General features: G+C 37.8%; 1 protein-coding gene across 3 annotated transcripts in view; it reads right to left on the bottom strand.

Moving 5' to 3' along the window:
• Window positions 1-25,467, bottom strand: part of COMMD1 (copper metabolism domain containing 1) — a 139,885-nt gene that overhangs the window by 109,033 nt on the left and 5,385 nt on the right. The window contains exon 1 of one of the 3 annotated variants that reach the window (XM_045549695.1): window positions 24,313-24,517. The exons of the other annotated variants lie outside the window; for them this stretch is intronic. Within the exon in view, the coding sequence (XP_045405651.1) occupies window positions 24,313-24,489 (177 nt within the window). The 5' untranslated portion in view covers window positions 24,490-24,517. Of the gene's footprint in view, window positions 1-24,312; window positions 24,518-25,467 lie in introns of those variants that run through there. 3 annotated transcript variants of the gene reach the window in all.

The following is a 25,467-nucleotide window of genomic DNA, read 5'->3' as shown; positions in this document are numbered from 1 at the left end:
TCACAAATTAAAACGTTTAGTTATTCATTTAGCAAATACTTGAGTATTTATTATTGTTAAAGACACTCAGCTTGATGATAAAGACCATGGAGTCTTTCAAAGGTCTCAGAGACACACAATTGGGATAGAAATCCCGCTATGCTCAGCTATGTCCAAGTTCTTTTGACACATATCTTCTCAAAATTCTAATTCCTCAAGGCTACCTTTCCTAACTGAAGCTAACATTTTTCACTAAGCCTTCTGGAATTTTACCCATTTTCAACCAAGTCTCCTAGATCCTTATCATACCTGAAACTTAATTCTTCCCCCAAGAATCCCAAAGACATACACTATCTCAACTGCCTTTGCTCCAATTCCTCACCTATCAAACCTTCCAATTATTATCTTAGCCTTCCAGGTAACTTGATGTTAGAAAGAGGTATATTGAATGATGGATACAAATATTGTAGTGAATGGATAGAGAAGCTCTTAGAAGTCTACTTGGATCATTCTCTGAGAGATTAGTTCTGAATGCCAGAGCAAGGTAAATGTATAAACCATCAACACACAATCCTGGTCACTCTATGAGTTTTGCCATGCAAAGATGACTGTCCTGGAAGTCAGCTAGCTTCCCCCTATGAGAGAACTCCTATTTTTCTTGAACTTCAATAGCACTCACCTGGACTTTTAATATGTGGTCATGATTACATAGAAAAGGTTGTAGAAAGGAAAAAATACCTTTTCTAAACCTGAATATTTTTATGCTAGATTTGATGAAGAAAGGAGAGTCATCAAGAAATATGATAGGAGAAAAAGAGTATATGATCTAATGGTAATAAACTAAGGGAAACTTACCAAGGCCTATTTGTTCAGATTCTTCTTGGTATCTACGTGTCTTCAGAGTTAGGGATGTTCCTTTCCACCAGGAATAAGTAAGGGCACCCCTTGGTGAAAGTTGCAGTTACCAGGATGAAATTATTAGGTTATCAAGTATGAAATATCCAATTTCCTTAAGTACTAACTTGATACAGTTGATATCTCTGACATTTTACTTTGACACTTCCTATTTTATTTTTATTGTGAAGGTACATCCTCAGTCTTGCAAATACATGTTGTGGCTTGTAATTATCTTTCTTTTTTTTTTTTTTACAGCAATTTCTGTGAAACCCTAGATAAGTCAAAAATTTGTGTTATATTTGAATATGAGTCCCGTCATGGAACCAATGCAGCGCAGACAGCTCAAAGTATCAATGAAGTGTTTGGGAAGGATGTGGCTAATGAATGCACAGTACATCCATGGTTTGAGAAGTTCTGTTGTGGTGATTTTAATCTTCAAAATGAGCCAAGTGGATGACCTGAGACCAAGGTAGATAATAATGAGCTGAAAGCTGTAGTGGAGGCGAATCCATCTGAACCTACATGTGAATTAGCAGCAAGGTTTCACATTACTATTCCAACAACATTGGACCATTTAAAACAAATCAGCAAGGTAAAGAAGCTGGATAGATGGGAACCACATGAATTAAATGAGTGTCAGAAGAGAAATCATTTCGAAACTTACCTTTCTTTGCTGTCAAGACATAAACGCAAACCATTTCTACACTGTATTGTTACATGTAATGAAAAATGGATTCTTTTTGACAATTGCAAGTGTTTGGCACAATAGCTGCATTAAGATGAAGTATCAAAACACAGTACCAAAACTGAATATTCATCAAAAAAAAAGCTAATGGTGTCTGTTTGGTAGTCCAGCGCTGGTATTATCTACTACAGCTTCATGAAACCTGGTCAGTCAACTACAACTGCAACCAGTTGGACGAAATGATGAGGTGCTTGCAGTTAAGCAGCCAAGATTGGTCAATAGAGACAGGCCAACCCTCTTGCAAGACAACACTGGATCACATGTTGCACAAACTACAGAAGCTGGACTTGGAAACTCTCTGTCATCCACCGTATTCACCAGACCTTGCACCAACTGACTTCTTGCAGGCTTTGGACCACTTCTTACAAGGAAAAATATTCAATTCTCAACAAGCTGTGTAAAACGTCTTTTGCGATTTCATTGCCACTTGCTCAGTAGGCTTCTTTGCTGTTGGCATAAACAAGTTACCATTAAGATGGCAAAACTGTGTCGATAGTTTAGGCACATACCTTGATTAATTGTATTGCTTCTTTTTTGGGAAACAATAAACTACACTTTTGAATAGAAATCAGATATTTCACGTTGATGACCTAATACTTTTGTATTTTCTCCATGTAAACAGAAATACAGAGATTTTAAAGGGAGGGCCCTCAGTTGTAGGCTACTGTTGTTAATGATTCTAATCGTCCCATCTCTACCAAAGACAAAGCCTGTGACCTCTGCCCACCTGGGAGGTCAGTGGCAGGGCCCTGGACAGGCTGAGCCATATCCTGTAACACAAAGAACAAAAGACATTCCCCAGGCTCCTCCCGACCACCTGCCTGAGGCAGGGATGCAGTCTTCAGTTCCCAAAGAGTGGGAGAAGTTTTAAAGAGACAGAAAACATCTTTTTGCCATTCAGCCCCCTTCATTCCCTCTTGTTACATATTCCCCACTCTCAATTTTACACTTCCTTATCTATGCGAGGAGGGGCAACTACTCTGTTACAACATCACCACAACTAAGTTGTTATCTGCCCTAACAGCCAATTTCCCAAACAGGCCAGTTTCAATCTTTAATCAGCATGATAAGGAAGTTCCCTCAGCTTTAACCCTTACACATAAAAGGGAGCCTGAATTAACCAGAAGTTAACTAATCAGTTATTTTTCTATTGTTCTGTCTCTCCTTCCCTGCCCTACAGGAAAATTAACTTTGAAATGACCAATACACATTTTGTTTTTTTATTTCTGCTTTCTCCGGTCCTATCTATAAAACCAACCCCCTCTGCTCAACTCATTGGAACACTATTTCATGGAATGAAGTATTCCCTGATTCTAGAATTGCAATTAAAGCCCATTGAGATTTTTTATTAATAATCTGTTATTTTGTCTTTTGACAGATTGTAATCACTATGTCTAAAAGTATATTCCACCATAGCTGGACATTGCTCTCAAAGACAAATAACTAAAACTTAACCTTATAAAAGGGACAGTCTTACTTACACATTGTGCAAATGTGTATGTTTACTTTAAAAAACACTAACTCTGCAACTGACTCTCCTTTAAGGTATCCAGGACCCTTGTAACATATTCTGTACACAGTGGATCTAACTACAGATTCCTAAGTTTCCTGAAGGAATGAGAACTAACATTTTACCATATAGCAGGATATTAAAATAATAGCTACAGATTATTAAATAAAAATTATATGCCAAGTTCTACTGAGGAGTGTGACAACCCAAAATAAGTGACTGAGGCAAAGATCTCAATCAACGCACATTTATTAAGCCAAAGTGTAAGGACAAGCCCAGAAAAAGCACAAGCTACAGACACATCTGTGACTATTTTTTGTGACTGTTTTTTCTGAAGTGGGGATTTCAGAACTCAGTATTTAAAGGGGAGAGGGCATACAGAAAGAAAAAGGAGGAGAGGGGTGTGTAGTAAGGCAAATGGTGACATTCTTGTGAGGCCCCTTAAGTCTACATTTTACCTAAGACAAGGGGAATGTTTGAAAAGAAAAAGTCAGTAAAAGAATAATCAATTATGCAGATGTCTCTGGGAGGGTGGAGGAATGATTGATCTTGTCTCTGTTCTGCACCTGACAAAATAGGTTTGGAATCAATGTTATTAGTGTGGAATCGAACAGACATTAGTTTTGTTTTTTATTTGTTCATTTTGAGACAGAGTCTCACTCTGTTGACTCAGCTAGAGTGCAGTGGCATCATCATAGCTCACTGCAACTTCAAACTCCTAGGCTCAAGCAATCCTCCTGCCTCAGCCTCCTGAGTAGCTGGGACTCTGGGCACATGCCACCATGCCCAGCTAATTTTTCTAATTTTTGTAGAGATGGGGGTATCACTCTTGCCCAGGCTGGTCTTGAACTCCTGACCTCAAGTGATCCTCCTGCCTTGGCCTCCCAGAGTGCTAGGATTACAGGCGTGAGCCACCACACCTGGCCCAGTTTCAAATAAAAATAAAACTTTAATTTTAGGAGCTAGACAGCCTGCAGACCCAAAGTTACAATTGGCATGTCCTTGTTTCTGCAATGCCAGCAAAGAATTTCCTTATGAATAAATGTGGGGGCAGTCCTTTCATAGATGCCTGAGGCCTTTCACCTTTTCATGGAGATCTGGCTAATGCATAGTTAGTAAACAGCTATTCATTTGGAAGGGAGTTGAACAACTCAGTCTCCAGGACTGACCTTACCTTTTGCATAAGGAGTTGGGGAGTGGTCCTGAGATACTCATTTTCCCTTACAGGAGTTTTATATACATTATTATATAAATTAGATATATTACCAATTCTAGCTGAATTAGAAATTATTTTTCTTATTCTGTATGGGCAGAAACTAAGGCTCAGAAAGATTAAGCAACTCACCCAACTTTACCCAATTAGTAAACTGTAATACTGGTCATTTTAACTAAGTTCCTTCTTGCCTCCTAAGATCTATTATTTCCACAATAACAAATTTCCTCCTAAAAGTCATAAATTCATCAGAATGGGGTTAGGTGGCCTCCAAACCCGATGTTAGTCACCAATAGAATGTATTCTTGTAAGTGGGAAGATAGGAGCTTCTGACATTTCTTTTTACATATTACTTCCCAAATATTCTATGATCTTTTATATCTCAATGTATTGGCTCATGCTGCTTCCTCCGGCTGTGCTATACTCTACAACCCCCACCTTTTCTCCAACTCCTTTAGAACTCAGCTGAGGAAACCAATTGTTTCCACCTCTTTACACAGTTTCTTCTTTAAATCTGTTGTGAGTAATTAAGACTGTGGATTAAGGCCAATGTGGCAGCTCACAACTGTTCATTCTAGCACTTCAGGAAGCTGACGCAGAAGGACTGCTGGAGACCAGGAGTTCAAGACCAGCCTGGGCAACATAGCAAGACCCTGTTTCTATTAAAAAAAAAAAAAAAAAAAAAAAGCCCCACCATTCCCCTGTATGAAATTTCTGTAGAAGCTTAACATACCAAAAGCTGAGTTCATGGCTATGGAGAGAAAAACTGAGTTAGTAGCTGAGTGGCAAAGGATCCCATTAAACCAGTCTCTCATTTCTAGGAATAGGCCAGTCCCATTTAACAACTGTGTATCATTTCAGGAGATGGCATTGCAGAGGAGCTTTCAAACAGAAAAAAAAAGGTTAATGTTTGGAACAATCTACACACCAGTTTCCTCAGAGTCTGGAGGACAGTCTGTTGAGGTGTCTAGATGCTAGACATGAAGTTAAAATGGAGGCAGGCAGTAGCAAGCTAACAAGTTGTTCTCACCTGTAGTTAACATGTCGCAAAGTATTAGCTTTAGCTTGCGGGGCCTCAGGAAAAAGGTAGTAGCAATTACATTGAGTCCAAGTCAGCTTATCAGCTCAGAAACAGAGCTCAGAGACACTGGCGCCAAACGATCCAGGAGCAGATTTTACCCATAAATTTACCTTCCCACATTTTCCCCCCTTTTTGGAAGCATGAAGATAGATACTCTCTTCTTTGTCTTATCAATATACAGGATTTATAGCTCTCAAAAATACTATTTAAGCAAGGCCCTTAAGCCACTGCCTTAAGAGAGAAATACTTTTGAACGAAGGCGTTTCCCACATCATGGGAACAGCAAGCATTAATAAATTACTGCTAATTTTTCTTTTGTTTATCTGACTCTTGTTTTCAGGACAGCGTCTCAACCAATAACTTAAAAAGGGAAAAAGAAGATATTAGTTTTTCCCCAGCACTGGGATTACAGACACGCACCAGCACACCCAGCTTATTTTTGAATTCTTGAATCAGTGGTCCTTTTCTCTTGCAACATGACCTAGTATACTGCTGACATAATATGAAAAATTTGTTTTCAAGTCTTATTTCTTGTTTTGTTTGAAGGAAAATACAATCCAAGAGAACTTTTGCCAAATGTCAAAGGAATCTAAAAGAATACATCTAAGATTGGAATTTAAGAACTTTAAATTACTTGGGAGGCTGAGGCAAAAGAATCACTTGGGCCCAGGAGTTTGAGGCTGTAGTATTCCATGACTGCCCCTGTACCCCAGCCTGGGCAACACAGCAAGACCCAGACCATGTCTCTAAAGAAAAAAAAGAGAGAAAGAAAATTTTAAGGTGAGAAGTCATTTAGCAACAACCTGATTTACAGACCCATGGATGTGGTATTTTAGGCATTATTAATGTTTTAAATATGCAAATTTAAAAATCTAAGGTAGCCCACATTCCATTTCTTCTCAAATGGCCATATTTTTGGAATATAATCAAATATATAGTAAAAAATGACCAGGCTTAAGAAAAGATTTTCTAAATGTGTGTCTAACAAAAACAAACATCAAAAAGACTTCACAAATGGTCTAGATAATTAAAATAAACTCGAATATTAAATATTTAAAACATATCCCTGGCTGGGTGCAGTGGCTCACGCCTGTAATCCTAGAACTCTGGGAGGCCAAGTTCAAGCCCAGTCTGAGCAAGAGCGAGACCCCATCTCTACTAAAAAAAAATAGAAAGAAATTATATGGACAACTAAAAATATATATAGAAAAAATTAGCTGGGCATAGTGGCGCATGCCTGTTGTCCCAGCTACTTGGGAGGCTGAGGAAAGAAGATTGCTTGAGCCCAGGAGTTTGAGGTTGCTGTGAGCTAGGCTGACACCACGGCACTCTAGCCTGAGCAACAGAGTGAGACTGTCTCAAAAAATAAAATAAAACATATCCCCAAAAGTAAACTATGTAAGTTTTTTTTTACTTTATCACAAATATTACAACTCTAATGAAAACAAAAGGTATACCCACAAATCACTTTGGTTCCCTTCTAGCTCTTGTCCATATGCATATAACAATCTGTGATCACAGTCATAATCATAGTGTATATATTGTGTTGTTTGTTTTCTTGAGGCAGAGTGTCGCTCTGTCACCCCAGCTAGAGTGCAGTGGTGTGATCACAGCTCACTGCAACCTCAAACTCCCAGGCTCAAGTCATCCTCCTGCTTCAGCCTCCCAAGTAGCTGGGACTACAGGTACATGCCACTGTGCCCAGCTAATTTTTCAATTTTTAGAAGAGACGGGGTCTTGCTTTTGCTCAGGCTAGTCTTGAACTCCTGAACTCAAGTGATCCTCCCCCCTCGGCCTCCCAGAGTGCTAGGATTACAAGCCTAAGCCATGTACCCGGTCAGATATATCTTAAAGCTATATAAACATTTAGACATTTAATAACCCAAGACTATTTGGTACTTACAAATATATTACCTATATCATGAAAAGTATTAATAAATAATACTTGCACACAATCAAGTAGTCTCTAGAACTTTAAGAAGTCACCAGTCAGGTACAGTGGCTCATGTTATATCCTACCTATTTGGGAGGCTGAGGTAGGAGGATCACTTGAGGCCAGGAGTTTAAGACCAGCCTGGGCAATCACAGGGAGAACCTATCTCTAAAAAAATGTTTAAAAATTAGCTGAGTGTGATGGCATGCACCTGTAGTACCAGCTACTTGGGAGGATCACTTGAGCTCAGGAGTCCAAGGCCACAGTGAGCTATGATCACACCACTGCACTCCAGCCTGAGTAACAAAGTAAGACCCTATCTCTAAGGGAAAAAAAAAAAGTCAGCAAATCAAAACATAACACCAATACACCTATTAGAATGGCCAAAATCAAGATGCTACACCAAATGCTGGTGAGGATGTGGAGCAACAGTAACTCAAATTCATTGCTGGTGGGAATGTAAAGATGGTACAGTCACTTTGGAAGATAGTTTGGTAGTTTCTTACAAAACTAAACATACTTGTACCATACATTCAGATGTTTACAGCAGCTATATTTGTTAACTGCCAAAACTTGGAAGCAAACAAGATGTCCTTCAGCAGATGAATGGATAAATTAACTGTAATATATCCAGACAATGGAATATTATCTAGTGCTAAAAAGAAATGAGCTATCGGCCGGGTGTGGTGGCTCACGCCTGTAATCCTAGCACTCTGGGAGGCCGAGGCGGGTGGATCGCTCGAGGTCAGGAGTTCGAGACCAGCCTGAGCAAGACCAAGACCCCGTCTCTACTAAAAATAGAAAGAAATTACATGGACAACTAAAAATCTATATAGAAAAAATCAGCCGGGCATGGTGGCGCATGCCTGTAGTCCCAGCTACTCGGGAGGCTGAGGCAATAGGATCCCTTAAGCCGAGGAGTCTGAGGTTGCTGTGAGCTAGGCTGATGTCACGGCACTCACTCTAGCCTGGGCAACAAAGCGAGACTCTGGCTCAAAAAAAAAAAAAGAAATGAGCTATCAAGCCATGAAAAGCCACAGACATACCTTAAAATGCATATTACTAAGTGAAAGAAGACGATCTAAAAAGCCTACATACTGTATAATTGCAACTATATGACATTCTGGAAAAGGCACAACTATGGAGGCAGTATAAAGATGAGTGGTTGTCAGGGGGGAAAAGAAGGGAAGGATGAACAGGTGAAGCACTGAGGATTTTTACAGCAGTGAAACTACTCTGTATACTGTTAAATATAATACTGGACATATGTCATCACATATCTGTCAAAACCCACAGAATGTACAACACAAAGAATGGACACTGATGTAAACTACAGACTTTGGGATATAATGACATGTCAAAATAGGTTCACTTATTGTAATAAATGTACCACTCTGGTGCAGGATATTGATAGTGGGGGAGGCTGGAGGGCTGCAGAGAGTATATGGAAACTCTGCATTTTTTGGTCAATTTTAGTGTGAACCTAAAACTGCTCTAAAAAATAAAATCTATTTACATTTTAAAAAAAATAACAATGTGTTTCAATGATCTCAGTTACTATGAAGAAAATTAAATTCATCAGTTTTCATATCAAGTAACATACATGGGCACAAGAAAAATTTCGGTCTTGTTTATGTTTTTCAAAGACAGCAAGAGACAGAGTTGTTTCCTAGGATCTGATATTGTCAGCTGCCTCTTTAGCACAGCCAAAAGATAGGAACAACCCAGCAAGAAAGCCTAAATACATCTCCAGTTCCTGTTCTGTTTACTACTTGCTCTCTCTGAACAAAGAACAATTTAGATTTGGTAGACCTTAGAATGAGATCATTCCATACATTCTATCTGAATCTGAAAAATGTCAAATTCATTAGCTAAAAGATTCTGATGGCTATTAATTTCTCACAAGAAAAAATTTATATATAAACTAAATAGTAAGCATAAAGAATAATTTTCTCGAGACATATATTATTAAAACAATTTATTATCATTTAGCCAAAAAGGTTATAATGTGTTACAAACTAAAAGTGTATGTCTCCCATTCATACGTTAAAAGCCTAACCCTCAATGGGATAATATTTGGAGACGGGGCCTTTGGGAGGTAATTAGCATTAGATGAGGTTATGAGGGTGGGCCCTCATGATGGGGTTAGTGCCCTTTGAAGAAAAGACACCTGAAAATCTTCTCTTTCCCTCTCTGTGCCCACACACAAAGAGGTCATGTGAGCATACAGCAAGCTAAAGGAAGAGGCCTCAGAATGAAACCTATTTTGCCAGCACCTTGATTTAAGATTTCCCAGTCTCTAGAACTGTAAGAAATAAATTTCTATTGTTTAAGTCAACCAATCTATGGTAATTTGTTATGGCAGCCCAAGCAGACAAGACTCAGTAGAAACATTAGAATGATTGACTCATCAGGCCCATGACTTCCAGCTTTATACCTATTAATTTTTCAAATGAATTTGCTATCAATGGATATAAATTCACAATAGGATAGGAAATAAAAGCAAAAGAAAATATACTATGATAACAAAATTCAGTAGTTTTGACTGTGAAAAATAAAATTTACAATTCTGGATAAATCTCCCATCTTGTGGATTATATCTGTTGATTTGCTTCCTTTCACCATACTCATGTGACTTTTTTACTGAAATTTTGAACTAAGTGGCAACAGGAAGTGGTGAATTCAAACTGATTAATTTTGATCCTTCTAAGCAACTTTAATAAAAAGTATCATTATAGCATCAGCAGAAATCATGATTAAGATCATGATTTTCAAGATTACCCCTGACTTTAAAAACCAACAAAAATAGTGCAGGAAAATGAACTTCCTAAAATACTGGAAAGCTGAGGCATATAACTGGATACTGAAATCTGCTTTCTTCCCCTTGACAAAAATGAAGCCTTACTGACACACGTTTGGCAGGTCAAGTGTTTTAAATACTCTTAATCTAGAAGGATGATGTGAGTCAGTATAAAATGGCAGCTATGTAGCAAAAATTAAGTTTTGCAGGCAGAGTAACAGTGAATCCAAGCCGAAATATGTCTGAATTTTCTCTGCCCCTTTTCCCTTCAGAGAGAGATTTTATATAGTTGGCTACATAAATCAGGAATTTAATCTAACCTTACAATGCATAAGGGTGGATGGGTTCATTACGTTTCCTTATCAATGAGTAAACCTACCTGAAACTCTGCAGAGCTACATGGTGTGGTAGCTATGTTGAAATATTTAGTTCATGCTTCGCATTATTCAAGAAATTCTTTCTAAATATAAATCTGAGTTTATGTCACTTCCCCAGTGAAAACTTTTCACTGGCTCCTTACTCCCCCAGAATAAAGTCTACATGTACAGGACAGCATCCTTGACAATCAGGTCCCCTTTAATCATCTTGCATCTCACATATTTCACAGTGACCTTGATATCTTTAAACTCTACACATTTCCATACTTATATGCCTTAATTCTGTTCCACTATGGAGAACCCCTTATTCTGCTTGTGGAAATCTTATCTTCTAGACCCAAGTTAAATGTTGTTATATCCTAGTAAGTGGAATTAATTACAACTCATTCATTAAGATTTTATTTTGTTTTCAGTGCTCATCATTTACCCACATGTTCATCTCCCCTAGTAAATTACAGGCCCCTTGTAAAATAGTTGTACTCATCTTTGTATTTTTCCCAATACTTGGCACAATACTTTGCACATAGTTTAATGTATATAAGAATGAATGAAAAACTCCATACTTGTTTTTTACTACTTGATTAAAAGGAATGTTCCAATTCTGCATCATCCATCATTCAGTTTATCTATGTAGACAGAAGAAAATTAATGACTATGACTAATCTAATGAAGTATTAAAAGGGCTTACAATTTAATAACCAGAAAATCTTTTTTAAAATTTGTTTAAAACAGGTAGCCCCCCCAAACCGGAATAGGTTCAGAGAGACTCCCAATAATAAGAAAATCTTGACAGGTATTCTATAAAAAGTGGTGGTTTCTGTTTCCAAGTTCACTAATCAAGCCAGCTCCCAAATCTTAATGTTCTGAATGCCTGAAAGAACAGCTTAGTATCTGCTTCAGTAAAATCTCTTGAGGCTAGATATCTTGAAAGCAATTTGCTGCCTTCTACATTACCCAAGTCTAATTACAGAACATTACATTAGGATTATGTTAAATTACCCTGTTATTCAATAGAAAAGATATACAATTTTAGTTACTCTGGAACAAACTTACATACCAAACCAGAAATCATGCAAAGCAAAGTCAATGGTGACTCTATGAATCATCAATTTAATAATTTTCCTCTAAACAGATGCTTACCTTTCTCCTTCTCCTACATAGGTAAAACACTATATACAATCTTTAGCCAGAAGCTTATATAGGGTTTTTTAAAGTAATTGTAATTAATAGCAACTCTTGAATTACTCATTTGTGTATTTTAAGCAATTTCAAGTTGCATAAAGTTATACAAGGGGAAAAAACTAAATCTTGAAAACTTTTATAATAAAACAGTGATAAACTAAAAATAAGATGGAAACAGATTAAGAATTTAAGATTCTGTCTTTAGGGTAAATCGTTAGAATGCTTCCTGTGTTGGCCCAGGTTTCTCCAAAAAATAATTCCACATCACAGTTAAATGCCAAAAATCACCAAGTTTTCTAATATCATAAAACATAAAACCAAGACTTGGTTATTTTCTATATTAAAAGGGCTACAAAACTAATTATTATCTTCTACATTTCTTGTGTAGTCTGCTACTCTACTGTTACAAATATAATATTCAAGTCCAAAATACTCTACAGAACACATCAAAAGAAAAATAATTGTAAAATTAAATAAGGGTTCAAAGAACCAGTTTTCTAGTTTGCACCTATATAATTAAAAACAACATTATAAATCAATAATTAAAGAAATAAAGCAGCAGCAAGACTGCCAAACTTGGTCTCTAAGAAACACAATGAGTGTTTCTCAGATACCAAGATAAAAAAAAAAAATCATGCAAACAAACAGGCAGGTAAGGAAAGGTAAAAAGCAAACTCTTCAATCACCCCTCCTCCCAAAAAATAATGCTGGTTGGTCTAATTCTCAGAAACAATGATCAACAGGACATATTTAGATAATACTTCAATATTTCTGTAAATGACTAAATTCAAGAATTTAACAATTTTTTTTTTTTTTTTTTTAAGACAGACTCTCACTCTGTTGCCCAGGCTAAAGTGCTGTGGCCTCAGCCTAGCTCACAGCAACCTCAAACTCCTGGGCTCAAGTGATTCTTCTGCCTCAGCCTCCAGAGTAGCTGGGACTATAGGCATGCGCCACCATGCCCGACTCATTTTTCCTATATATATTTTTAGTTGTCCAGCTAATTTCTTTCTATTTTTAGTAGAGACGAGGTCTCGCTCTTGCTCAGGCTGGTCTCAAACTCCTGAGCTCAAGCAATCCTCCCACCTTGGCCTCCCAGAGTGCTAGGATTACAGGCGTGAGCCACCGTGCCCGGCCAACAAATTTTAAATGAGTATAAGCATTCACTTTCATGGTATTATAATTGAAGATAAAAAATATGAGTAAACCCAGGATTTTCTCTAGTAAAAATCTTTTATGGTGAGGATTCTCTCTATACTCAATGGAAAATCCAAAGAGTGATTTGGATCTGCTGTGAAGTGGCTGTTTACGATACAAGGAGAGCACCAAATTTTCAAAGTGATTCTAAATTACACTATTTAGTAGTAGAAGCTCACTGATACTAACTGGCTTTCATTCTGCTAGTTTACTTTTACCCAGTAACTTACTTGCCATCTAAGTTCTTATACTTTTGAGTAGGATTCCTTTATTAGCAAGGGGGGAAAAATAATCCACAATGGAGCACAAGGAATGTTTCCGCCTATTAATCACTCAAAGCAACACATAAGCCTTTAACTTTATGAGGAAAGAATTTAGCCTTTTCTAGAAGAACACTTTTTGACCAGCTCAGAAATGTAAGTGTGGGAAAAGTCTCCAGAAGTAATTACAAAGTAAAAAAAAAGAAGCATGTTCTTTCCCTCCCCTTTCTTTTTTTTTTTTTTTTTTTTGAGACAGAGTCTCACTCTGTTGCCCAGGCTAGAGTGAGGGCCATGGCATCATCCTAGCTCACAGCAACCTCAAACTCCTGGACTCAAGCAATCCTCCTGCCTCAGCCTCCCGAGTAGCTGGGACTACAGGCACGCGCCACCATGCCCGGCTAATTTTTTCTATATATATTTTTAGCTGTCCATATAATTTTTCTATTTTTAGTAGAGACAGGGTCCCGCTCTTGCTCAGGCTGGTCTCGAACTCCTGAGCTCAAACAATCCGCCAGCCTCGGCCTCCCAGAGTGCTAGGATTACAGGCGTGAGCCACCGCGCCCGGCCCCCTTTCATTTTTAGAACTATCTCTGCAGTACTGTTTACAGCCCATAAAGCCTTCTCTTGGGAGAGAGTACTTGATTAGTGTAGTACCCAAATCAAGTGCATAACTTAACATTCAGGTAAAAAAAAAAAAAAACTTTCTGTTCAAGAATCAGAATTGAAAGGCCAGGATGTGGTGGTTCATACCTGTAATCCCAGTGCTTTCGGAAGACGAGGTAGTAGGTTTGTTTGAGCCCTGGAGTTCCAGACCAGCCTGGGCAACACTGCAAGACCTCATCTCTACAAGAAATTTAAACATGAGCCAGGCATGTTGGCTCATGCCTATAGTTCTAGCTACTTGGGAGGCTGAGATGGGAGGATCGCTTGAACTGTAGACAGCTATGATTGTGCCACTGTACTCCAGCCTGGCTGAAAGAGCAAAACCCTTTGTCTCGAAGAAAAAAAAAAAAAGAATCAGAATTGATTAGAGGTCATCTCTTATAACCACAGCCCCACTACTATCAGCTGAAGTTCATAGTCCTACAATAGGAGAATAAGTCCTGAGCCTGTGGAAATTTAAAAGACTTAACAATAAAGAAAATGAGAAAAGACCAAAACAACACTGCACTAGCTGTACCAGTTAATCAGAACTTTAAAAAACTATTGGAGAAGCTGTAAAACATATAACAAGGAATAGCAGAGGTGTAAAATTCAGGGAGAAAAATACTCAATTTATTTAATTATCTGCTATGTTGCTTCAAAGAAAAATAGTTCTCAGTTATAAAGGCATTCAAAAAAGAAATAGAACTCAGAGCACAGGTTCCTATCTTTCAATCTATTTATAAGGACAAAACAGCCAAATTAAACTATATAAAAACTTGTAAAATCAACCTGTAAATATATAAAAAATGGTTCTCTGCTCAATAGAACAGACATAACGAGAAAATAATAGCTATCCTTTTTTAAGGATAAAAAAATAGGGTCCTCTATTGATAACATGCAAAATCTGGAAGCTTCCCAAACGCCCACCAACAGTAGAATGGATAAGCATATTGTGAAATATTCAGATATTGGTGTACTTAGCAGGGGCTGGCAAAATTTTTTCTGTAAAGAGCCAAGCAGTAACATTTTACACTTTGTTGGCCATATAGACTCTGTTGCACCCTCTCAACTCTGCTCTTGTAGAGCAAAAGCAACTATATTATGGACAATAAAATTTGAATTTCATGTAATTTTCATCTGTCACAAACATTTTTCTTTTTTGTTTGAACCATCTAAAACTGTAAAAATGCCAGGCCTGGTGGTTCATGCCTGTAATCCAACACTTTGGGAGGCCAAGGCAGGAGGACTGCTTGAGGCTAGGAGTTTGAGAACAGCCTGGGCAACTCCTTAAGATCCCATCTCTACAAAAAAATTAGCTGGGCATGGTGGCCCACACCTGTAACCCTAGCTACTCAGAAAGCTGAGGCAGGAGGATCACCTGAGCCCTGGAGTTCAAGGTTACAGTGAGCTATGATGGCACCACTGCACCCCAGCCTGGGTAAAGAATAAGACTCTGTCTCTTAAAAATAAAATATAAAAATATAAAAACCATTTTTATTTCATTGGCTGTACAATAACAGGCAGGGAGCCGATTTAGCCTATGGGTTACCTTTGCTGACTCCTGCTCTACAGCAATGAGAATGAATGATCTACAATTATGTGCAATAATGCTGAATCTCATAAACATAATGTTGAGTGAAAGAAGCCAGACGTAAAAGAGTATTCTAAGATTCCATTAATATAAAGCTTGTACATAGGAAAACTCAACTATGGTATCAGAAGTTAGAAAGTGGTTCCCCTGGGAGGTGGGGCCCCAGTGACTGGAAGAGAGCATGAGCGGGGCTCTAAAGTGCTGGTAGTGTTTGATTTCTCCATCCAGGTGGTTACATGGGTACATCATTCAGTTTGTGAAGAGTCACAAAGGTGCCCATGTGAGATCTGTGTGCCTTTCAGTTTGCATGTTATCTCAAATAAGTATTTTTAAAAATTAACTTCAGGTAGAGAGCTACCTAAAAAGCCAGAAAGGACATAAAGACCTACTGACTTTAGGGATAGATAATTAAAGAGAATCTAAGGAAAAGCAAATTAGATATATATGTGTTCGAGTGGGACACACAGTATGGAATTCTCTAAACAAAATAAATCACTTTATATCTCCATATCGTAAGATTTATTATATATTACTAAACAGATCTGGATGACAAAATATACTAGATTGGGAGATCCTTATCCAAACATCAAATTTATATAAAATTCATGTTAATATTTATCACTTTGATTGTAAAATCTACTGGTTTTCTCATAAGAAAGCTAAAGATACTAATAAGATTCATTATCCCAGGTAAATGTCTGTTACTGATTTTAAGGGATCAAAAAAGATTATTAGAGGTGAAGAGGGAACAGGAATATAAAAAATGAATACATTTTCTGCCTTCATTCCTTTATGTACATATTCTTGTTTATTGTCACAATATATCCACTCCCACCCTTACGCCCCCTCCTTGAATGTCAAGTCCAGGAGGCAGGGAAGTTATCTCTTTGGTTTGTTGATGTTTCCAGCCTGGCACATAGTAGGTACATAATAAATGTTCATTTGAATAAATAAATATACTTTAAACAAATTATAAACAATTTGATTATTTCTTAAGAAACTAACATATGATCAGGACAAACATAATGGAAATCTAAGGATTTCATAAATGACAGTTTTCTTTTTTTAGAAATAGGTCTGTACAAAATTGGGGAAGAGAGCTGTACCACTATCATATGTCAAGACAGAGAATAATGTCCACAATAGTATCTTTTAGCCATAATCCCATACTGGCATATAAAGACATTAAAAGTTAATCTTATATACAAAGCACACATAACAGAAACCATACCAAAATTTCTAAAATTACTTTTTAGAAAATAATTAGTTGAAACAAAAATTATCAAAGATGAATCATAATGAAAGTCCAAATTTATAAAAACTACATTCTAAATTAAGACAAAGTAAAAAATGTGAGTGTTTTATTAAGACCCCTAAAAAAGCTGATTTTTTCATATTTCTGCAGTTTAAAATAAGGATCCACTCCCCCAGACTGCATTATTTATACCTTTACTATGGCATTTACCATGTAAGATTCTTTAAGATAGAGACTGTGACATTTACCTTGTGTACAGAGGTACAGCATATTAGGGACTTAGTAAATATTTGATAGGTAAATCAAAGACACCATCCTTAAAATCTCCTCACCTAGCCACTTCTTCAACCCAAGTCAAACTTACAAGCCCAGAATATTCCTGTGAGAAAAAGAGAACCCAAAATAGATTAATTAATACAGGTTTTGCCCTAAAGTAAAAAAAAAAAAAAGGAAAAAAACCTTACAGAATGCCTCATTACAGGTCATTTGAGTCTACTAAAATACTCTGCAAACCGCAGCTGGATGATATGCAATTGCTGCTTTATCATATGATGTCCAGTGATGTAAAAACCTGCTAGTCCTTCAGAGAATCAGAAATACATCTCATGCATTATCACCTAAATTCTCAAAAATGCTCAATGAAATTAGCAAAACTTAGTTGCACAAAAAGTAGACAACTAAGGCAAAAGCAATGTTTACAGAGCTTTAAATTTTCCAGAAAATCATATTTCTAAATTCAAAATACCAAGCCAAATATTTAGATATCTTTTTGGACAAGAAATTCTTATTGTTGAGTAGCCAACTTCTGAGCATTTTCTGAACTAGAACATTCCAGAGAAAGAACATTTCAACATTATGTTGCTTCTGGCATAATTTATCAGTACATTAGCAAGTCCATAGTTTATTGCCACCTACAGTAGAAAAATATAATTACTGCTTTTAGTTAAGACAATCATGTAGACAGAATACAAAAGAAACCTGCAAGCATGATCTAAGAATAAATCAAAAGTTATCAGTCTCTTCTATTTACGTTTCCTAATATAAACATTTTAAGACCGTGTGTTTTGCATCCATTATTTTATACTCGTTAATTTCTTTAAAATATCTGATGTCCAAAATACATGTGACATTCATTCTAAAATTGACTCTAAAGTATCAAAAAGATACTGCATTTACACATTTTTCAATTGTAAAGAGATTCCAGTAATAGATTAAAAAGTATCTTATGCAATAAAATCTTTCTACATTATACAATAAATGCAAAACTTCTTGCAAAGACAAAAATTGCACAATATTAAAAACCACTCTAGCTTTGTACAACTGGCTTTTTCACAAGAATGAGGTACTCGATACATTCCACAATATAAATCTCTTTGATAATGCTATTTTTTTTTTTTTGAAACAGAGTCTCACTCTGTCACGCAGGATGGAGTGCATTGGCACAATCATAGCTCACTGCAGCCTTGATCACCTGGGCTCAAGCAATCCTCCTGCCTCAGCCTCCCAAGTAGCTGGGACTACAGGGGACCACAATGTGCTTAAATTTTTTTTTTTTTTTTGGTAGAGACAGGGTCTCACTCTTACCCAGGCTGGTCTCAAACTCCTGGCCTCCCAAAGTGTTGGGATTATAGGTATAAACAACCGTGCCCAGCCTTCCATTCATTGATAATAAAAAAAAAATTATCACTAATGGGCAGTCAACTCAAGCCATTTTGTAAACTTGACACCAAATGTACTTTTAAGCTTCTGCTTTCACTGCAAATACTTCCCACAAAATTTTTCAGGTATTAATATTTATAAATTATGATCAAAATGTGCTTTTAAAATAACAACACATTGCAGTATGCAAAACATTAAATTATTGGAATATTAAAAAGATTATGTAGGGTCTTCCTCCATAGGCATTTAACCTCTTCTATTTACATCATAACCAAAAATATCTTAATATAATGTTCGTCAAAAGTCTTTAAAAAGGGCTTTTAGTAGTGCTAAGGTACAAATAGATTAAATTCTTAATATGAAGAATAGTATATTAAAAATCAGAGTAAAGACAGATAAATTTTTAAAAAGCGATATGCAGAAAATTATATTCTCCCTTGTATTTGAAAAAAGCAAAATGCAGAAAGCATACTCCCCCTTGTGTTTGAAAAAAGAAAAGAGATTGTTGGTTAAACATAGTAGTTATTGTTCATGTGAAAAGAAAACTCTTGGAAATTTAAAACATGACCAAATGAAAAATTCAGTGAAAAGGCTAGAAGACAAAGTTAAGGAAGTCTTGGCAGGGCGAGGTGGCTCACGCCTGTAATCCTAGCACTCTGGGAGGCCGAGGCAGGAGGATCACTTGAGCTCAGGAGTTCGAGACCAGCCTGAGCAAGAGTAAGACCTCATCTCTACTAAAAATAGAAAAAATTAGCCAGGCATGGAGGCTCGCGCCTATAGTCCCAGCTATTTGGGAGGCTGAGGCAGGAGGATCACTTGAGCCCAGGAGTTTGAGGTTGCTGTGAGCTAGGCTGATGCCATGGCACTCTAGCCCAGGTGACAGAGCGAGAATATCTCAAAAAAAAAAAAAAGCCACACATCAATGACATTCAAGGAAACAAAGAATAAACAGAAAATCCTAAAAGCTTCCAAAGAAAGAAAAATATTAGTCAATGAAACAATGCCTTCAAAATTGAGTCAATTATTTCACAACCTAGAAACATATTTTCAGCCAAACTACCAATTAAGTATGAGACTAAAGAAATTTTTTAATACTTAAAAAGAAAAAAATTACATCCCATATGCCCTTTCTTAGGGAGCTACTTAAGAACATGCTTCAAGATCTGAAAACAGGTACAGTAAGTAAGCCAAGCCACAGTGAGAAGGAGCTGCTGCAGTGAACACCTTGGCCTGTTCAGGTGATGTTCTGAGACCCAATTAGGTTCCAAAGAAACTTAAAATGAGGTTCCAGGGCAGCCAAATACTCATCCAAGAAAGACATCATCATGACGCTAGTCAGCCATATCCATGAGAAACCCCTACCTTGGGACCAGGAGCAGACAACTAGGGCAAAGAAAATTAGTTCTGTGCAGTTTCTATCTTCTCCTTTTAGTCCAACAAGTAGACCTTTCTTTTTCTTTGTTCATGTTGTAGAGTGGGCTAGGAACTACTCTACAAGTAATTATTGTCTTTTGTTTTTTTTGTTTTTGAAACACGGTCTCACTCTGTGGCCCAGGCTTGAGTGCGGTGGCATCATGATAGCTCACCGCAACCTCAAACTCCTGCGCTCAAGCGATCCTCCTGCCTCAGCCTCCCGAGCAGCTGGGACTACAGGCATGCACCACCACTAATTTTTGTATATTCTATATTTTTTGCTCAGGCTGGTCTCGAACTTCTGGCTTCAAGGGATCCTCCCTTCTTTCCCTCCCAAAGTGCTAGGAGTACAGGTGCAAGCCACTGTGCCCAGCCTCATTGTTTTCTTAATGTCTATATTTTCCAGGAAACTATATGATCTACAAGGGCAAGGACTATAGCAGTGATGTTTACTGCTATATCCCAAGCAAAATGCATGGCATTTAGTTAAGATGCTTACTAAATATTTGTGGTATGAATAAATACATGAAAATATTAATACTGGTTATGTCAGCAGATGGTATCATACATGTTTTTATGCAACTCAAATTCCCATATCTTCTTCAATGCAGTTGATATACAAAAAACTATATTACCACAGGTCTTTACAGTCAATCTAATCCTCAAATTACAAAATTTCCTGGCTTCAATAGGAGAGACTGAAGCAGGTGTTCAAATATTTCTTAAAGTCTTTTACTATTACAACTCTTATTATGTTACTGATAAGTTATTTTCTGTAAAGTTCAAACTAACTTTCATATGTTGATACTTTCCACTTGATTTTCAGGTTCACAACATTATATTTTATGTTATTGTATACTACACTAACATATGGAAAATTTTACATCTTTTGAATATGAACAAAATTTTCCAATTCAAATTCTATGTCTTACTAAGAATACATACTTAGTACTACAGAAACATTAAAGGTCATTTTTTATTTACCACAGATGAGTCTAAAGAACAAGTTAGTGAAATTCCTCAATAAGACTGAAGAGCAAATAGTCCCTATTTCCAGTTTTTAGAGATTTATCAAGTAACTAACCTTTAAACATAAATTACATATTATATTATTTCCAAATATTAAATATTATGAGTTTAAGAACAGATGTTTTGGCCAGAGGTAAGCAAACTTTTTCTTTTTGTTTTGTTTTTTAAAATTTTTTAGAGATAGGGTTTCCTTATGCTGTCCAGGCTGGAGTGCAGAGTGCAGTGCTACTCACAGGTACAATCATAGCGCACTACAGCCTCCAACTCCTGGGCTTAAGTGATCTCTTCTCACCTCAGCCTCCCAAGTAGCCAGGACTACAGGTGCACACCATCATGCCCAGCCAGCAATTTTTTCTGTAAACATTCAGATGGCAAATATTTTAGTCTTTGAAGGCCATACAATCTCTGTCACAACCACTCAACTCTGTTATGATAATGGCTAAAGTTGCTACGGACAAGATGTACATGAATGAATGTGTGGCCATGTTACAGTAAAATTTTATTTATAAAAACAGGCACCAAGCCAGATTAGTCCCACCAGCCATACTTTGCTGACCCCTAGTTTAGAGTATCACATTTTCCAGCTCTCCCCACACAGAAGTAGTATAGGTTTTCTCTCTATAATTGTCTTTTTAACGACAATGTTCATGTTTAAGCAGTATCCATCCATTCACTTATTCTACAAATTTTTACTATGTGCCTACCACATGCCAAAAACAGTATTAGGCATAAGGAATAAAGAAGAGAAAAATAATATAATAATCCATGACCGATAAAAGAAAATAATAATAACAATAAAGTCTTACCTTCTTAATGCTTACATTCCAGTGGGGAAGTCAATAAACAAACAAGCTAATAAGCACATAATATAATTTCAGGTAATACTAAGTATAAAAGGAAAATAAAGCAGGGTGAAAAAAGAATAGGGAAAGAAGGGTAAGGCTCTTTATACAGGTCAGAGAAGAACTCACAGGAAATGACTTTTAGGTAGAGAATGAAGCAAATGAACAATCCATATGAATATCTAAAGGAAGAACATTGCAGGCATATGGAAGAGCAACTACAAAAACCCTCTAAAGAGGTTCAGAAAGCACTTAACATGTTTAAATAAAGACAAGACTCGTGTGCTAGAAATGAGAAAAAGAGATTGGAAAAACAGGTAAGGGTGAGATCATGTAAGGACTTGTCAGCTATGGTAAAAGGATTGAATTTTATTCTAAGTTTGATGTGAAGTCAGGAATATGAAATAGTTGAGAGCAGGGGAGTAAGACGGTATTAATATTCTGTACTTTTTAAAAGGATCACTGGTAGTTGTGTGGGCAATAGACTGTAGGGGGCAGGAGTGGAACAGAAAGGTCAATCTAAGCTGTTGCATTTATTTCTAGACTTCTAAAATACAATCTAAACATATTTCTAAATTCAAATCATAGAGGAAAAGTGAGACAAATTAACTTTTCATTAATATTAGTACAGAATTATATGAATTAATAATAGACAAAATAAAACAACAGGAGTTTCATTAATATTTTTTAATATGAAATTCCAGTGAGGAAATACAAAATTATCACCAACAGAGGGCAGTAGTGAATACAGAACATAACCACAAAATGTTATAGATCTTCAGAGTTAACATCTTTAATTCTAGTAAACTAGAATTAAAGAGCATACTCACAAGGTTAACAACATCATCAAATAATAAAGAGTATACAAACTCATACCTACAAGAAGTTAAATTATATTGTGAGCAAAAAAAATTAGATAAAAACGGCAGTGTTTAGCATGCACAGTATTTATAAAGGATGTTATTTCCCCAAATAAACACATCATTCCCAATTCATTGATCTCACTGCTCCTTGGGGGCTATCCAAAAATAAAAACTAGAGCAAATGAATGGCCAGCTTCACTTATCTACAAGCAAACGAAAGGTCTGATCTTTTGTGATTAACAGGCAAAGCTAGAGAGGGTCAATGTCCCAGCCAGAATGGAGTAAGAGGGCTCCATTCTAAGCAGAAAATAGGGACCAGTACAAACACCAGGAATCAGTATATAACACATGGGCACACAACATAAAAGAGGAAAAGGATGCAGCTGAGCGAGCACCTGAACCTGAATCATAGTCTATGAAACATATTGCCAGGCAGCTGGCAATAAGGAGGCTGTTAACATGTGTGCACAAAGTATTCCCTGCTGGGAGTTACACATCCCTTCCTTCCTTTCCTCCTACCCCTGTTGTCCCTCTTCATTTTCACTTTCTTCACACATCACGATTTTCTATAGCCGACTGAAAGGCATGAACTTTGCTGTCATCTATATGTAAAAATGTATATCCTGCTTAAGAAGAAGAATAAAAGGTTAGCACAATTAATGAGAAAAAAGATTGTAATACTTCATATTAGGTAGCCCTATATTATTATCAAATTGAACTATTCACCATGTCCTGAACCTACTCTACGTTTTCCTACCCCACCTCTGCTATTTTCTTAATCTAGAACGCCCCTTCAGCGGTTCCCAAACTTTCTGGCACCAGGGACTGATTTCATTTAAGACAATTTTTCCCCAGATGGAGGGGAGGAGGTGGGAGGTGGGAGGCGGAAGCTCAGACGGTGATTCCAGTGATAGGGAGCAGCTGTACATACAGATGAAGCTTCATACAGATTAAGCTTCCCTGGCCTGCCCCTTACCTCCTGCTGTGCACCCCCTGCCCCCGTTCATGGAAGACAATTTTTCCACGGGGGGTGGGGGGGGTGGCGCGGAGCTCTGTGGACGGGGCAGTGGGGGACCGCAGCCCTATATGGCTGTCTCTCATCACAGTCTAAAATACTCTACACTTTCTTCAAGAGCACCAAAAATAGCATCTTTAAGAAGCCTGACAGGAAGAACTAATACCTCTTTTCTGTCTACAGTTGCTTACTCACAATTATATTTACAAATACTATAGCATCTTTGCATCATGTTTATGTTCCCTCTTCTCGCACATGGACATTCTCTCTCTGCTCAAAGCCTTTTTGTTTAAAAATCATGTTCAATTGTTACGTTTCAATAAGAATTAGAGAGACGTTTAACCCTCACTGTTGCTTGTAAGGTAAGGAAGATTGGAACTAGACGTCATTCTGAGCCCTTAAGTCAAACAAAGGCGTCACTGGCTAACTTTAACGCTCCCAACTTCCCAGGAAAGATGGTGACTTATCGCTTTTAATTTTAAGAACTCTGGAACCCACAGATCTGCCGAGGAAACCTGATTGTTACCAACAGAGAAGAAGAGATGTCTCGAGGAAAAGACCCAGAGTCCTCACCTTTAGGTATCAGTCAGCCCTACCCCGGAACTCGGAGCTTAAGCAAAAAAAAGGTCACCCTTAGGAAAGCGAAAAGGGGCGACGGCGGGCAGGCTCCCTAGATATGAAGGAGTGCAGTGCGGAGCCCACGCAGTAGAGGTCTGAGGAGTGAAGCCTCTTCAGCTTTGGGGGAGAAGGGAGGAGGGAGGACGAGTCCCAAGGCAGCGGGGAAGGGGCTGGGCTCCGCGGCGGCGACTACAGGGAAGAAAAGTACCTTAAGAATCCCCCTCATCTTCGCCAGAAAGGGGCGGAACTCCTCGGGTGGCACCTCTGGATAGAGTTGGCTCCGCAGCAGCTCCTCTGTGATGCCCGGGTGCCCGTGGAAAGCCTCCTGAGCCAAGCCGCTCAGCAGCCCGCCCAGAGGCTTGCCGCCCTCAAGCTCGCCCGCCATTGTCCGCGGAGGCCCCGCCCCTCGACAGCAGAGCGCTGCCCCGCCACGGAGGCCGAGAGGGGCCTAAGTAGTCCGGGCAAAGGCACACCCGGGAACGTAGAGGACGTGTTTCCCCAAAGGTCGGAATTGGCAGCTCCCAGGTTTGCTTTGCAAAACCCATCCCCTTCGGATGCCACCACGAAAATATCCCTTTGCTTCTAATAGGATCACTTTGCTTCCGCTGATTTCCTTCATCACTCCAGAGCCTACTCAAGAGAAAGATCGTTTGGTGATCACTTGAGACAGGGTAGCATCCTGTAAGTTGGGCAGTTTAACTTTTGGATGGCTGTATCTCATTCCAGGCATCGACAACTCACTAACTGAATAGGATCTAGCACTCAGATCTAATCTCTGCATAATCCTTACCTGTCACCCTTTATCCAAGAAAATTTAACTATCTCCTGATAACATGATATGTTTGCTTGGGTTGTTAATTGCCTTTTTATTAATATATACACTCGTCTTTCCAGCCAGATCAGGGGCTCTTATCCAATGTTCTTTTCTATAACAAATATTTTGTTAACACCTTCTTTACTATCCTGAGATGAAATGCATAGATAATATAACTTCCTACCCATATAATTTCAAGAAATCAATATATTATTCACCTATAAAAAGCAAGTACTGATACATGCTACATGGATGAACTTTTAAAACATGCTAAGTGAAAGAAGCCAAATGCAAAAGGCCAAATATTGCACAAATCCATTTATATGAAATGTCCAGGATAGGCAAATCCACAGACTGAAAGTTAATTAATAATTGCCAGGGGCTGGAGGAATGGGGAATGGGAAGTGATTGTTAATGGGTACAGGGTTTCTTTTGGGGTGATAAAAATGTTCTGGAAGTTGACCAGTTGTGGTGGCTCACACCTGTAATCCTAGCACTTTGGGAGACCAAGATGGGAGGATGGCTCGAGGCCAGGAGTTCTAGACCAGC

This window comes from Lemur catta, chromosome 4, assembly GCF_020740605.2.
Source record: "Lemur catta isolate mLemCat1 chromosome 4, mLemCat1.pri, whole genome shotgun sequence".
Lineage (NCBI taxonomy): Eukaryota > Metazoa > Chordata > Mammalia > Primates > Lemuridae > Lemur > Lemur catta.
The sequence above is the reverse complement of the archived record's forward strand: the minus strand, read 5'-3'. Positions and strand labels throughout refer to the sequence as shown.